Source organism: Bradysia coprophila, unplaced genomic scaffold (genome assembly GCF_014529535.1).
Source record: "Bradysia coprophila strain Holo2 unplaced genomic scaffold, BU_Bcop_v1 contig_138, whole genome shotgun sequence".
Taxonomy (NCBI): domain Eukaryota; kingdom Metazoa; phylum Arthropoda; class Insecta; order Diptera; family Sciaridae; genus Bradysia; species Bradysia coprophila.
The window spans coordinates 199,919-216,334 of NW_023503409.1; the positions used below are offsets into that span (position 1 = coordinate 199,919).

The 16,416-nt window shown below is 33.5% G+C and overlaps 1 protein-coding gene across 1 annotated transcript in view; it reads right to left on the reverse strand.

Annotated features, from left to right (window-relative positions):
- Positions 1–16,416, reverse strand: part of LOC119073173 (metabotropic glutamate receptor 7-like) — a 114,631-nt gene that overhangs the window by 21,577 nt on the left and 76,638 nt on the right. The window contains 3 exon segments of the mRNA XM_037178480.1: positions 2,663–2,769; positions 2,845–3,008; positions 8,125–8,364. Of these exon segments, the coding sequence (XP_037034375.1) occupies positions 2,663–2,769; positions 2,845–3,008; positions 8,125–8,364 (511 nt within the window).

Here is a 16,416-nt window from a genome sequence, read left to right on the forward strand (position 1 = left end):
TCGACCATAACTTCGGATTGGTCGGATAGACTTGAGATAAGAAATAAGAAGCTTTCGGGAAAAACGTTAATAAAAATCGGTCGAGTCGTTCCAGATGTATGGGAATTTTGTTTATTGGCCCTTTACTCATTGTGCCCTCGATATGATTTCATTGTAGGATAGCACCTACTTCTATTCACAACTTTTTAATTGTATGTTGAGTCTACAAAGATGTTATACTCAGATATTTTTTTCTTAAATTAAGTAAAGAAAAATTATGTTAACACAATTTCAATTTCAATCAAATAATGTCTCAAACATGCCGTGTTGAGTTTATTTTATTAACTGAAAAATATTAATTTTTAAACGAATTTGAATTTAATTTCGGAACTTGAAATAATTTCCATAAAAATTCGCTTTTCAAAAAGCAATATTTCTATTTTTGTTGTTCAACAGTTAATTCCAAGAACGATGTTCGCTTTCCCAACACAAATTAATTTCGCAAAAGTAATGTAAATTAACTTCATTACACTCACATAAATAATGGAAACATCACCAGTAGCATATAGCTTAATAATAATCTAAATTAATCTAAATCGCCTGAAGACATATGATAAATCGCTGGTTAGGTAATCTAATAACTAAACTCTACTAAGTTTTTACAAAAGAATATAATTCTCAGAGTGCAATTCGTTCAGAAGATATTTTAAGCTACTATCTGTTCAATCTAATTCCCTTGACTGAAAGTCAGGGTCTTACACCAGAAAATACCGAAATATGTGGGTAACAAAAAAGTTCACTGTGATTGAAATGTATGAAATGGTATGAAAAACGTTAAATGTGGGTAACAAAAAATCGTTGAAGGCACGATAACTTGAGTAATTTTTAACCAATTTGGATGAATCTTTTTTTTAAATTTGTGGTAGTAAAATACCGAGGCTAAGTTCGAAGATGGGCTATGTGGGACGAAGGATCTGGAAGCTATCCCAGAAAAACAGGATTTTACACTGTTGATTATAGCCTCAATCGAAAAAGATTACTTTGATGAAATTTGATTTTGTTTGAAATCGTATAAGTATGTTTTCGATAATGTGCATGAAACAAGTAGAAAGAAAAATTTCGGCACTACATGCCCAGCCTCTAACCGGTAAACATCTCTTGTTAGTGAACTGCTAACAATTTGATAGTTGACTATCAACTTGATAGTTGACTATCAAATTTGATAGTTGACTAACAACTTGATAGTTGACTATCAGATTTGATAGTTGACTATCAGATTTGATAGTTGACTATCAGATTTGATAGTTGACTATCAAATTTGATAGTTGACTAACAACTTGATAGTTGACTAACAACTTGATAGTTGACTATCAAATTTGATAGTTGACTATCAGCTTGATAGTTGACTATCAGCTTGATAGTTGACTAATAACTTGATAGTTGACTAACAACTTGATAGTTGATTAACAACTTGATAGTTGACTAACAAATTTAATGCGTCTACTACCAAAGAAAGATGTTATTTTACTCAAGGTCTTACGGCAGAAAAATGTCATGAGCACACTATGATTGAAAAGTGTAGGAAATTTTATGAAAAACGTTAAATGTAACCATCATTCATTATTCCAACAATCAAACAAAATATGTTACAACTCCCATACGAGTATGAAGTTTGCGGCCAGAGCGAAGCGAGGGCCGTAATTCTCACGAGTCGTAATAATTTTATGGGATATTATATTCGACCAATAGAAAAATTCAATTTTACCGATAAAAAATAATAAAATACCGATAGAAATGTGGTACATGTCGCTGGCACCTCTTCAGTAAATCAGTAAAAAGTAAAAAAAATTGTCTTTGCTTCACTCTTCGTCGATTTTGGAAATATAAAGCAAAGGCGGGTCGTTCCTAGCGAATTCATCCTTTTACAAAATGTAACGAGAAGGCGTTTTGTTCGTTCCAAGGGAATTCATCCTTTTACAAAATGTAACTTAAAGACGTTTTGTCAATTCCTCACTTTTGTCGTTTTCTGAATCGACAAAAGTGAAGAAACGAAAAAAAAAATTAATTTATTTATCGGTCGTTTATTACCATCCACATTTTATTCACGAGTGACAGTTTTGTAAAATACCGGGGGACTTCCTTTTTGTACAAAACTGTAAGAGAAGAACATCTATCGGGGTTTTTTTTTAAATTTTTTACCAAAGTGAAAGAGTCCTCTCATCGTTCCACATTTGTAAAACTTCGCATCTACTCTGATTAAATTTGACAAAATGGCAATCAAACAGAATAATAGATAGCTCATACGAGTGGGAAGTTTGCGGCCAGAGCGAAGCGAGGGCCGTAATTCACACGAGTCGCATTTTATTTATGATTTGTGGTTGATTGAAAATCTTGCTGCAAATTTATAAGAAAAATCAGAACTCAAAGATCATTCGGTCTTCGAAGGTTTATTTGAAGAACTTTTTCTGTCAAATTTTGTTGTCATGTTTAGAGTAATCGATATATTAAATGTAGGCATTTGTATCAGTGATGCTTCGGAAGTTCAACAATGAAATTGGTCAAAAATATATTGAAAAAATTGTTAGTCAAGGGACCTGAACCCGCCCAAAAGGTGGGACCTAGTTTTCGTTTACAGTGTTAAATGTTTAAAGTTTGAAACAACATCATTTCTACTTAAACTTACCCTTCCTTCCATGTACCAATCGGAACATAATCGTATTTGTTGTCTTTCTGCTGATATTGATATATGTTATAAGATCCAAAAGCATCGCCGTCTTGATTGAAATGAATCTGTAAATTTGAGATTTACGTAAGAACGTGAAGCAATTTAACATCAGCATCGTAGATCTGATGAAAAAATCTTACCAATGATCCTTGCCGTCCAACGAAAGACACCTTCAAAATGTATTTCAGTAGACGAGGACCAATTGATGCTGAATTCATTTCGGCACAGTCATTGTATGGTATACCACCGCAAACATCTTTGTACAGCTCGTCCAAAGCATGTGCCATAGCGAAGACAGCATCGACTGAAAATTTCACATGGTTTATGGTAACCGAAAGTGTTACATTAAAATACAGTTTGCAGTCTTTATGGAGCGATAAATTATGCAATCATAAACTGATGCTAAGTATTAGCTAAATATGGAGAATTTAGAGGTAATTTATAATAATGAGAATCATATGCATTAGCGACCAGAATCTGGTCACCAGATACACAATATTTTGCATATTAATTACCAAAGTGAATTTATTATTTGCATTAGTGTGGTGTTAGTACTTGCTGTACGAAAAGGAGTTAGTTTAACCTTTGACGGGACTAAAGTGGTATACGGTATCATCAAAGCTCAATTTTCTGGTGCTGCATAGCGAATGCTTGAATTTATTATTTAAGCAAAAAACAAAACTTTGAAACTCATTAATCAGAACGGGCATAAAGATGGTAAAGTTTAAGTACAGTAATTTGTCTTAACCCATTTAAAATCCAACTAAAGTGGAGTACTTAAATATTTATGAAGCTGAAATACTTCTTCCAGATTTTTCGTAGAAGCTTCCTTTGTACGCTCTCTACTTTATTGGGTTGAAATAGTCATCCATTTAATGTTGCATTAGAGCCTTCCGCATTTACACTAAATACTTTGTATGAAATGACTGTAATGCATTCATGTAACGCGAATAACATAATGTTTCACTGAACAAATAGAGCGAAATCATTTCATAGTTTCTAGTGCTAGCAATATCAAATTTCCAACACATTTTTTTTTCAAATCATCAAATTATTCGTCGCGAGAATAATTCGCAATTCGATTTCGATTTTCACATATGTGTACATATAATCACTTTCAATACACTGTTGTGTCTATATGTAGGTTGTAGCTACAATGTATAAACATTCACGAAATGTGACACGGACCTACATATAATGAATCTCATTTCGTTCTGGGATAATCCACTCATTAACACCCTCAAAGGCACTTGAAAACTGTAATCATGATTATGCTAATGGGTTGATGAGAGTTATGGCGGTTTTACTGGTATCATTTTAAATATTTAATCAGAAGAAATCAACAAATCCTAAAGTTGGATGACATTAAAACGTCTAAAATCTAAGCCGAAGCAATTTGCCTAAATTTACGCAAGGCGGTAGTTTCTTTTTACTATTTAATTCACAAAGTGGTTGGCTTTTATAATGGAATTTTAATGAATCTGAAAAACAATTAATCGTAATCGTTGAGGATCTTTACATGGTGGAAATTATTTCTGATTATAAAGTCACGCAGTACTGCCGCAATCATACATAATTCATTTTTAGGGATTTTTTTACTCAACTCAGCGACTGCTTCGAATAACCACGAGTGACCTCGGGAGACAATCTGCTAATCTACTACCTAAAAAGGCATTTATCATTCGGGGACATGAATACCTCGTCTGATGCTCCGTTACACAATTAGTTACGTCATTCACCAAAACCATTTCCTATACATTGATTTCTTGTGGTCAACAAAAAACTAAAGTTTCGAAGGAGGGAAGCTTAATTTAGTTTTTTTTTATCCCTTTATGGTCTGTTAACCAATGTGATGTAAAAAAATCATTCATGCTTCGTTCACTATGCGTTAGCCGTTTCGTCAGTTTCAATTTTCAAACACATAATTTTGACCATACAAGCTCAAATACTTAATACTGTATGCAACAAGATTATCGTATTAAATCATGAAAACGTTACCATTTATATCTTGTTTGTGGTAATTTCATTATATGAACTGTTTTGGGAATGTATCCATGTGTACACAGAAGCGCAATAATCGGTCTATAAATGTATTATTTCCTCGATTATTCCAGCAAAATGCTGCTGTTAGTGCTATTTACAGCCGAAGGGACAAATCGTGAACCCTTGGTATTAATATACAACTGTAACTGCAAGCAAAACTTGAAAACCAGAGATAATAAACATAACCAAACTTAGAAACCAAAATTTCGTTCAGAAACACACATTTTTGATTTAAATTTGAAATTATGTATGCGATAGCGATGGTATGGTGTGTTGTAAACAAGCTAAAGGATTGTTAGTTGTTTGTAACAAAGTTTTTGGTGGCTTTCTAGTGAAATGGGCAGAACGGCGGTTAAATTTGTCAATGAATATCATGGAAAGAACATCTCAAAACAACGTAAACATAATATATACCCTCAACGGGAATTTTACGTGTCTTCATAACATTTTATCAATTTCACCATCAAATCAGATTTTACGAATAAATAATTTGTTTAACGCTCGTACATGGGTTGTTATGCTTAATGAAAGTTTAGGGAAATTTGGTTAACGTGAGATCATTACATTGTCTCGTTTTCAGTTTGCTACAATCTGATATTTATGGTTGAAGAGAGAGAGACGAGCTAAGTTTATAATTTTACCATTCGTTCCCCGATTAAAACGTATTAACACCAATACGGAAGCGAATGGTTTCGCGTGTTGTTCACATTGAAAGTTCTCATAGCATCCAGATAATATCAATATAGATAAATTTTAATAAAAAAAATGAAAAATGAAAATTGCATCACAGCGTGGTCTGTCGATAAAAATAAAACATAAAATGTGGCGGATGTGGTGAAAAATATTAATGAAATTACCGGTTTATTATTGGAAGATAGGTTTATTGAGGGCGGTTAGCGCGGGATTTTTTTTGTGTGGAATAAAATTGAAAATAAAGTTTTCGACTGACGGAATTCATAATTTGATATCTCAGAACATCAACCACCGCTGAGAATTTCATTTCTACCGGTTTGAATTTCATTCGTACCGGTCGGTGTGTTGTATGTACATCTGCATTGGTCGGAAAATATACCGTACTTCGTAGGGCTATAAAGAACCGGGCTATCTATTCTGTTGAAAAGGGTCAGTCAAACAATGACATATTTTCGAAAACAAATCCCCATGAGCACTAAATTAATGATATCTTTTTCGGTAGGGTTAATTTGCACGATGACTCGGGTATATCATTCATTATAATTTAATATTTCAATTGATTATATCAAAAAATAGAAAACGGATTCTGGTTTTCCATTCGTTTCGTTTTATTCTAAAAAATTAGATAAAAGTTTCTCTTCTAACAAATTAAATTGAAAAAGAGCAAAGTCAGACGTTTCGTACGAAATTCGTCAAAATAAAACTATTATCGTAAAAGCTTTTCCGAAATATACCAAAATATAATTCTCTTTCTGTATGTTATTCTGGTCGTTTTCGTCACTTTTATTAGGACGAGTGTGTTTCAATTGATAAGGCGAAGATAATCTCTCTCTCTCTTAGTATTTCACATATATTTTCCATTCTGAATTCTGTATCACCTCATCAGTTTAAAAGTTATTGAATGAACAAAGAACAATAAAACTAAAGTTTCGATGAACTTTCCATTACATTAATATTCTACATGGATAAAGTTAAATTCGTTATTTCACAGTAATGTGTACCAACTCGTAGATGCAATTCTAATATTTTTATACGTGTATGCCAGAGGTTATGTGTATAGTTAAGCAATACGAATCCCGAAACAAAGTTACCCAATGCTTAAAATAAAACAAAAGAACAAAATGTGGGGAAAATTCGGTGACACTGCCAGCATACAGAGAATCGACGACATTGCTTAAATGATTATACGTTTTTCTTTGCAAATTGGAAATATTCAATGGAGTACCGACAACTTGACATGGAAAAATGCTCATGACTCAACGTAAACGGATATCTCCGTTGTTGTACTTTTCGGTGGATATACGTAAATAAATTTAGCCTTCAGTAAATTTAGTGATATTAATGGCTTACAGGTGTTGAGTAAACAACTTTTCTTCTAACGGTAAACACAATGACAAAGAATTACGCAATGTTTTATTTATCCGCCCTATTTTCGATCGCTTTTCCATATTTTACTTTATCAAGAGTTTAATAAAAGAAATGATTTATCGCTATCATTAATTATAAACATTTAAGTCGTGTTCTGTTATGCACATGACTCTGTTCAAAGGATAAAACGTTTGAATTTTGGATGAACATCATCGTTGTTAGTTCTGGTTGAACCATAAAACAAACGATATTTCGGAATTATATGTCATAAAGTGTATTTAAACGACCACGGGTAAGGCATCTTGTTACAAGAGTGTTTATTTTGGCACAATGAAGTATTTTCGGACCATTGTTTGAAGTACCAAAATAAATCATTTCACGACGACAACACCTATCTCTATCATTGAATCAGTAACGAACTCTTCAATATTTTGTCATGTCATAGGGTGAGCGTACTAATCCTCGGACAAGAATGAACCTTCGAAACCTATTGTTCGTTCATTCATAACCTTTTTTTTGATGATTGATATCATTCTTGTCCGAGGATTGGTACGATTACTCTAATCAAATACGTTTCAAAATTGATGAAAATGCATGGCTTAACAAACATTTTATTATGCATCGCTCCAAGGATCGTACCAAAGTAATTAACGCAGCACAAACATATCAGCATCGAAACATAAAATCGAAATTAATTAGACCCGGTTTTTAGAGCGGAAATATATTTGCGATCGAATAAAACATATTCCGTCAGACTGCCCGTAGCCAATCAACAAAATATTATACTAAAACGTACACTCGTCAAATGATGAACTAAACGTAAAATGACCCGAGTGTTCAAGTGTTCTCCCACCGTCGGGTAGTAAAAATCTTTCCATTATAAAATGAATAATAAATGGAAACACACACACCAAACTTTTCCAATTCCAGAATGACAAAAACAATAAATTATACAATTTTGATTACATTTTAAAATAGCAATGAGTTTGTAAAATAGAGAATATTATTTCTGACGATATTTATCTGTAAGCTCGGCGTGTTATAAAAGTGGATGAAAGTGGGTAGATATTAGACCTTGATGTGGAGATGAATATCGATTTTCTTTTATAATTTTACTTTTTTTTTGCTATGCTAATTCCATTTTTTCCCTCCAATTGTGAATGCCCTTAAAAAACCGTCACTCATTTTAGAGCATTTTAGCTTATCGGATGTGATTCAATCGATCATACTAAATAATGGAAGAATGGCTTCACTGTTCGTTAGTGCAACAATATAATTTCAGTAATTTACGCATTCAAATCACAACTGCTACTCACCAACAAATGGCACCAAACCCTCTTGTTCGTACGGTCCCATTGTCTCGTTTCCGGTGCACGCATTTTCGTCATTTCGATTTAAACTGCATCGATGATGTTGACTCCAATATTCATTAAACCAAATGTTGCGGCAATTCAATCGAAATTTATTTGAATCACCATACGGAATATTGACACCAAATTCGGTACATAGTTTACGGTCAAGTGTTGGTTTCAATCTTGCATAGTACTCATCAAATCCTGAAAAATTAAATTAATTCAGACAGTTAGATTTGCACGGATTGTTCGGTGAGTTTGAATAGATCCTTTGTTTTGGATTAAAATTATTGATGCAATTTCAGTAATTGGCTATAAATGACAAGAAGACAAAACTGGAAATTGTTGAAAATTACGTGCACGTAAAGCAAAGAGTTAGTATGGCCAATTGGCTTTTAAATTTATGGTATTGGTAAGGTGGATGTTATTTGCACCCAATTTTCGAGACACTCAATTGTTGGACTAGTTTGTACAAGCTAATTCTTACGAAACACCCAATTGTTATGCCAATTTGAACAAGGATGATTCAATTGTACAAACTGGTTTCAAACTGGTTGTATAAACTTTCGAATGAAGCAACTTATGTGAGGTTATGTTGTACAAGGATGATACAATTTGCTACTGACGAAACACCCATTTGCTGCGACAGTTTGTACAAGTGAGAATCATGTTCATCCGAGTGCGAATAGTGTATAAATAGTCACTTCGTTTTGGTAACGATAAAGGGTTTCAAAGTTATGATCGTTGCGAATAAACACATCAATTCTTTCGCCACCCATCGTCCTCTCCCAGAACCCCTCTTCACAATCCAAAGATTTTCCACCATTATTTCTGAAATGTCCTCTCACAAAACTCCACTTTAACATCAAAAGATGTTCCAGACAAGTTCTGAATTATGGTAAAGTAAGGTCCCTGACCGTGATGTGCGGATGCGAAAACCTGATCGTGATTTGCTTATGCAAATTTACATGTAAAATAAAATATACCGCAAATCACGGTTATGTTGGATCTTGATTTGCGGTATAATTTGTATGACGCTTTAGATACCTCCAAATATCGGTCTCTATTGAAGTTCATATAAAATACCACAAATCACGGACACCATAACGCAAATCTCGATCCAATTCAAAAATTAAACTTAGTTAAAGAATTTCTTTAAATATCGATTAATTTTTGATTAATTGCGAAGCCAAATGTTCAATCTTCATAATAAAGTTGACCATTACTCCTGGATGTCAAAGGATTTCAAGAAAACGACGTACAAAGTTAAACATGGCTACCGCCGACCCGTACGAAAAACCTATTCGTATCAAAAGCCTTTCATGTGAAACTCTTCATTTCTCTTACTTCATTTTCTTCTCTGCTGAAAAACTATTCTCCCTTTAAAATCACTTACATTATCCACTCTTTGCCTTGTTATCATATACAAATAAATTGCCGGAGGCAATATAGACAGCCCCGTACGAAGTCAAATTTCATAAAATCTTATTTAAACAGCTATATACCGCTATATTTACCTATATTTCACTATAAATAAACATTTCACAGAGGAATATGCTATTATATAGCTCTATATGTCTGTATATAGCTCAACATAGCTGTATATAGGTATATATAGATGTCCGTATATGTAATCCCTGAAAACCCACACACATAACCGATTACTTCTCTGTTAACAGAAACTCTCTTAGTACCATTTTCCCCAAGATATTTCAATTTACTAAATTGACTAAAATCCAATATGGCCGCCGGCAGCCATTTTGTTAGGAGACCGGAAATAGTGCCGTCGCTTTACATTCGTTAATACCTTTCAAACAAAAAAAATTTAATGAAATTCGGTCAAAATATACTCGAGATATTGACAAAATACTCCACGTTCACTGTACGGCCGAGTAGCCAGATAAGAGGTCACTCCAAGAGACCTAGCTCACGCTCCGGAGAACATAATTTCATAAACTTTTTTTCCCTGATTGGTACGGTCAATACCTATCTAATAAAGCTAAAAGAGACGAAATATGTTCAAATGTGGCCGACCCACAAGCAAAAACTGCTTGCCACCCTGTGCCTGTTTCACACCAAGGGGTCTAACTCACGAGTCGGTCATCCGATTTCCAAAAACTTTTTTTTTGTCGATTGGTATTGTAAATACCTTTTATTTGACGTATCACTTGCAAGTGTCCGGAGATATCTTCAAAAACCGTAAAGCACTTATTGGGGCACAGCTCGGGAGGGGTCGATCCAAAATCACTCATCTTCGAACTTAGCCTGTCTTTTGACATAACCAAACGGGAAAAAAATTTCAAAATCGGATGCGTTTTACTCAAGTTATCGTGCAGACAGACGGACAGACAGACGGACATTTTTTTTCACTGATTTGGCATCTCTAGACAACCACAATAGGTTTCCACTTACTCAGGGAGTCCAATTCGACGTGTTACAAACGTATGCGTAAACCTATAAGACCCCAGTACTTCGTACGGGTCTAAAAATTGTCACAATACCACAAATCACGGTCAGGGACCTTATACGAATTTTGCATATTCCACATGGCTTTCGATTCCCTACCACTTAAACGCGAATTTATAGAAACACGTTTTCATCATCATGAGGCATTCTATCTTTACCAACATCAAAATATCGAAAACAAATTAGCACGATGTTTTTGGTCTTACGTGCGTGCAACTCGATTAAGGGAAATATATGAGCAATAGAGACGAGATTTAATTCAAAATTGTTTCCAATAGCAACATCTCGAACTAAGACCTAAGAAATATATTTACCGAGGCCGTAAATTATTGTTTTTTAATATACTATCCTTGGAGATCGATGCACTCTTCATGCGTTTAAACCAGTTTTCAAAGCACTCATGGCACTCCGATTGAGGTACCACCAAAACGTGGTCTTTGAATCCACCGTTTCTTCAGGGGTCGAAAAACGTTGACCTCTCAATTTTTTCTTGATCGAACTTTTCATTGGTTCTTACTTTTCCTTTGAATTCCGATGATTCCATTAAACGACTCTTGGTGGTCGGAAATTTTTGTGAGCATTTGTTTCATAACACAGCTTTAGGCATTGCGACAGCAACTTTTTAAATTTTGGTATTCATCTACTCGTAAATTTTTCTATGCAATATTCAAAAAGTTTATCATCTAAATTATTTTACCACGACTTTACTCTACGTCTAAAATGATTTTAGTGTCTAAAAAATCTAAAGATTTGCATTATATAATTAATGCACCGAATTTTGATTGAAACAAATGTTATCACATGAGACTCTCTTTAGTTGTATTGTTACCGATAATAATAAACAAACCACCATTGACATTTTATCTATTCCTGATTATAAAATTAAATGACTTTATTGGGTCACACAGACTAGCTGGACAAACAGCTGAATCAGAATATGTAGTGCACAAAATTAAATGTCGGCCACTGTAAAAAAAAATATTGTTAAAACCCATTGTACAACAACATCCTTTGAGTATTGTCCTTTCGAAATAGTGGCAATCGAAAGTCGTCTCTATTCCTTAAATTGCGTTCATGGATGTCACTATTAAACACAAACACTTCTGACAAATTCTGCGGTACAAGTCCGTTTTTTATCTTAAACACAAGTTTCAGCGTAGCAAAAACTATATGCTGGTTCACTGACATTGTTACAAGCAATTTTAACTTTAACTCAACACTGGCGAATCTGCTACAACGTAGAATGATCCTCAAGCCACATAAATGAGATAATTGTTCTATAAACATTGTACCTCGCTGCAAACGTTAAGTTTTTCGATATACGTCCAAGGAATCCTGTTTTTTGAGCAACTTTTTTGCTTTTCAGGTTTTTCCAAAATCCCAAAAATCTATAGAGGAAAAGGTCTCTAAAAATCCGCGAATTATTGCACTAGGAAGATGGTGGATCATAAGAAATGATTTAGTTTTTGGAACCCGCCTGTCACAGCCTAGCGAAAGTCTAGAAAGGTTCCCAAAGACCTGTGAAATCCTTCAAAAACTAATGTCCTATTTGCCAGAAAAGGTGGAATAACCTAAAATCATAATTGAAATAATGTCATTCCGTTCTACTCTTTTTTTACATTTTTATTATCTGAACACATGTTTATCAGGTGTAATTTGAATATTATCGCAAGTGACGCCATTCGATCTTTTTTATATATTTTTACCGCACTTTTAAAGTATAACCTTCGGAGATGAATGTGCTTGTTGACATAATTGAGACGGCACGTTTTTGAATTCCCGGTGCCTGTATCTATGGCAAATAATTTTACTTGTCTCAAGCGAAGAATATTTTTAAAAATAGTATTTTTTTGTTACGAGTAAGAGTAAGCAGCTATTTCGAATTGGTACAGACATACTAGAGTTACGCAGGTCGAGTCTCAAAGATTTGTTTTATTTCATCACTCATAACAAAAAATGTTAATGAAAATACCTTGTCGGTTGTTACTTTTTCGTTCGCAAATACCTCTCCTTTCGATCGCGAATTTCAGTCTTCACGTGTAAAAAGTAATTTTTATGGAAACTTTTGAATATCTCAAACACTTGTGTTGACAAAATGTTGGGTTTTGATGATTGTAAATATGCAGGTATAAGTTAAAAAAATCGTCTTATTAACCAAAATGGTATATAAGCAGTAATTATTTCGAAGGGACCTCAGTTCTCTCAATAAACTTGTAAAGCGCAATTCAAGCCAAAATGGCAATTTTCCAGTATTTAATTGTTTTGTGTTTGGTTGCAAATATCAGCTGTTGGAATCCCATAAATTGCTGCCATTCTACAACTCTTAGATTTAAAATACCAGATGGCGCAAATTGCCATGATTATGGTGCAAGAATTGATCTGACGCTACTAGATATTCTTGCAGGAGGCAAAAACGTAAATTTATGTAAAGAAGAGTATTGTGGAAACGGGCTACCACAAACAAATAATCCGGATGCGCATGAATACTGTTCAAAAGGATCATGTGGAGCACTTGGCTGTTTTTGCGGAAGCGATGGCTGCATTCCTGGGGACCCAAAAGAGTCACTTCAAAATCGATTTGGTCCAGTAGAGTTCTTTTAAACAGTAATGAAATGAATCCATGTCCAAGTTATACCATCCAATGGAAAATTGATTAACTTAACAGCCTGGCTAGCACGGTACTTTGTGGTACTACTGATAAAATGAGAATCTATTTCGTATATAGAATATAAGTAGATCTGGCTAAAATTATGCTGGCTTTCCTTCAAATAAATATTGAAAAAAAAATAACGAAAGTTTATTTAAATTGAAGGAAAAATTAAAAGGGCCGTAATCGGACAGGTATTTTTTCTCCTTTTTCGGAATTTGAACCTCCATTTCACAACAGTAAAATTGACGAAATTAATCTAGAACGAATTTACATTACGTAAAACATAAAAACTGATTTTTCCGATGGCATTTTTAATAATTAATAATTTTTACCTCTAGGGTAAAGTTTTGTTCCTGTAATTCTTATGTCAATTTAACAAAATGCAGACTGCAATATAGTGAAGCCTAAGGTTCTTCAAGTGAAACAGAAATATTGTGCGATTGACACAGGTGGAATTACTTGTTTTATGTTAGACACTTATAAGTTAGTAGCAAATTTTAAATTTTTTTTTCAAAATTTCAAAGATGTTGAGGTTGAAATTTTTGTATGTTTTAAAAATTTACTTATAACAGCCTGACTTATAATTTGAAAGCATCTTGCTTATAACGTTTACCTTCCACCTTATATGTCAATTAAGTCATTATCAACACTATCAGTTAACTGTTTCAAGTGACGACACTCGCGATATTTTGCAACGACATGAAAATTGTGGAGAAAAATTGGAAATCAAGTGATTGCTGCCATCGCTTCGTTTGCATGGTAGTAGAATTTTTATAAAAGAAAAGGGAAATTTTCTAGCGCCGCAGGTGAAACTTTACAATTCTAACATTTTCTAATCTATTTTAATTGATTTAAAAAAAAGTGAGTAAAAGGTCTGAAGATAGTTGGAAAAAGTGAGAAATAGAGCAAATAGTTCCTCACTTTTTCAGATCTTGAAAATAGTTGAAAAAAGTGAGAAAAGTAGATCGTTAATTAAGAGAGCATCAGGGGAACGTGTTCCAAAGATTACTTGTTGCAGAAAATTTCTATTGCTACACAACGCGGGATGTATTCTTGGAACTTTAGGAAGGAATAGAGTAGATGATTTTTATTTGTTGTAATATTTGTTGATTGAAAAGATTGTTTTTTTTACTGAGCAGTCTTTTTTTCGCTTTGATAATAAGTGAATTATCTCATGACAAGTAAAAAAAATGATTTTATTCGATTTAGTATTCCAGTCAACTGCGGAGGAATACTCGAATGTAATTGACGGAGATAATTTATGGAATATTTGATTGTGATAATAATTAATCGTGAGCTCTTCATAAACAATTAATTAGTTAATGACTGATACATATGCAAACATCAATCTTTAATATTCCGGCTTATCGGCTCCATCTATCGATCTCTGCAAACAATATGTGTGTGCGGAAAATTTGCATTGTTAAATATTGTCGTAAATAAAAAGTCAAATTTCATCGTTTTGTATACCTACATATAGCGCCACTTTCTGTTTAAGTGTTTATAGCTATGTTGTGTTTTCGTTCCATACAACTCGCAATGCATTAACCACTTTAATTCTCTTGCGGTTGTTCATGTGGAATATACTTTACCACAATACAAAACACAACTTTCATGCTGAATAAATTCTGTTCCACACAATGTCTTATGAATAACAATTTATGAATTAAATACGGGCTTGCTCGCTTGCCAACTTTTGCCAACGACAGAAATAACGTTTGTATTTGGCGCGTGGATATTATTTTAATTTTCAATGAAATAAATCAACTTCACCATTGCCATCATCATCAACTCAAAAGATTTTTTTTAATTTAATTTTTTTTCTTTTTCGTTTTTTTTTGTGATTGCATACCCTTCCACTTACATCATAATACATATTTAAGCTTTGTAATTGGTCTTCTGTGTTTTAAAACCATTTAATATTAAATACTATTAAGAAAAGCCAGAGCGAAGCGTTCTTTAAATGGAAATAATGGACTCGAAATGAAAATTTATTTCATTAGCTAGCTCGAAAGGAAATTTCTGAAATGAGAAATAAGCATAAGGGGAACTGCCCCGAGTTATTACTGTATTTAGTGTATCGCTTTTAATCAGATTTTTTTCGGACGAAATATTTTCTTTCTTTTAGCACAAGTGAGACAAATTGGTCTAATTTGGTTAGGTGACTAATTAGAAAATTTATACAAATTTGAATGATTCTGTTCTACTTGTTAACGACTATCACGTTGACAACATTTAACTTAAATGATTTAAGGCTATCATAATGATGGAAATATATTAAAGAATTCCACCTATATTTCACAGAAACAAGTATGAACAATACAGTCTACGTCTAGGTATACAAATTTCAATACAAATATTTATCGAATTGGAGCTGGATGGTACCTCAGGGACTCACTTATTTCGATACAAAACCGCAAATCATGTGTTCTATTGAGGTTTTATCATAATTATTACGATGTGAGTTGTGTATAGTCAGGCCATGGGAGTGTATAGTTATTTGAGTTTATTTTAGGTCGACGTTAGGATTCATAGTACTATATGCTGATGGCAACAAATTGATTTATTTGGGTAAATACCTTTATCCAATATTACCTATATCAACTGAATGCAATCGAATATATTATGGAACAGTTTCTGACAATAGAATTGAAGAAGTTTAACTAAAATTGGAAATTTCTGGAAATTTTTGAGAAAATTCGAAATTTTGGTAACCTTTTAGAAACGGCAAGCGTTATGGTAAAATTGTGAAATCTTTTACTTCGCATGTTTAAAGTATAGCCTAGTGTTTAACACAAATTATTTGTAGATCCATTTGCTCCGTTTAGAGTGGGATAACCATAAACGTGGGGAATGTTCGATTTTTCGAAAACTTGGTCATAGGCATACTCAGAAATTTGTGTGCCCATATGATTTTCGAGTTGCTATCCTACATGCATTATCATCTGAACCTCTGAGAATTAAGAGAATTTGAACTCTATTTATCTGATCTAATGAAATACGAGGACGAAAATGATAAAAACAGTTGAATTTAAACGAGAAACGGTTAGCTAATTAAAAATGGACAATTAGTTTGGGCTGTGACTATTAGTCTTGGGCATTGGGCATGGACTGTGCATTTTATTTGGTATGCCCTTTTA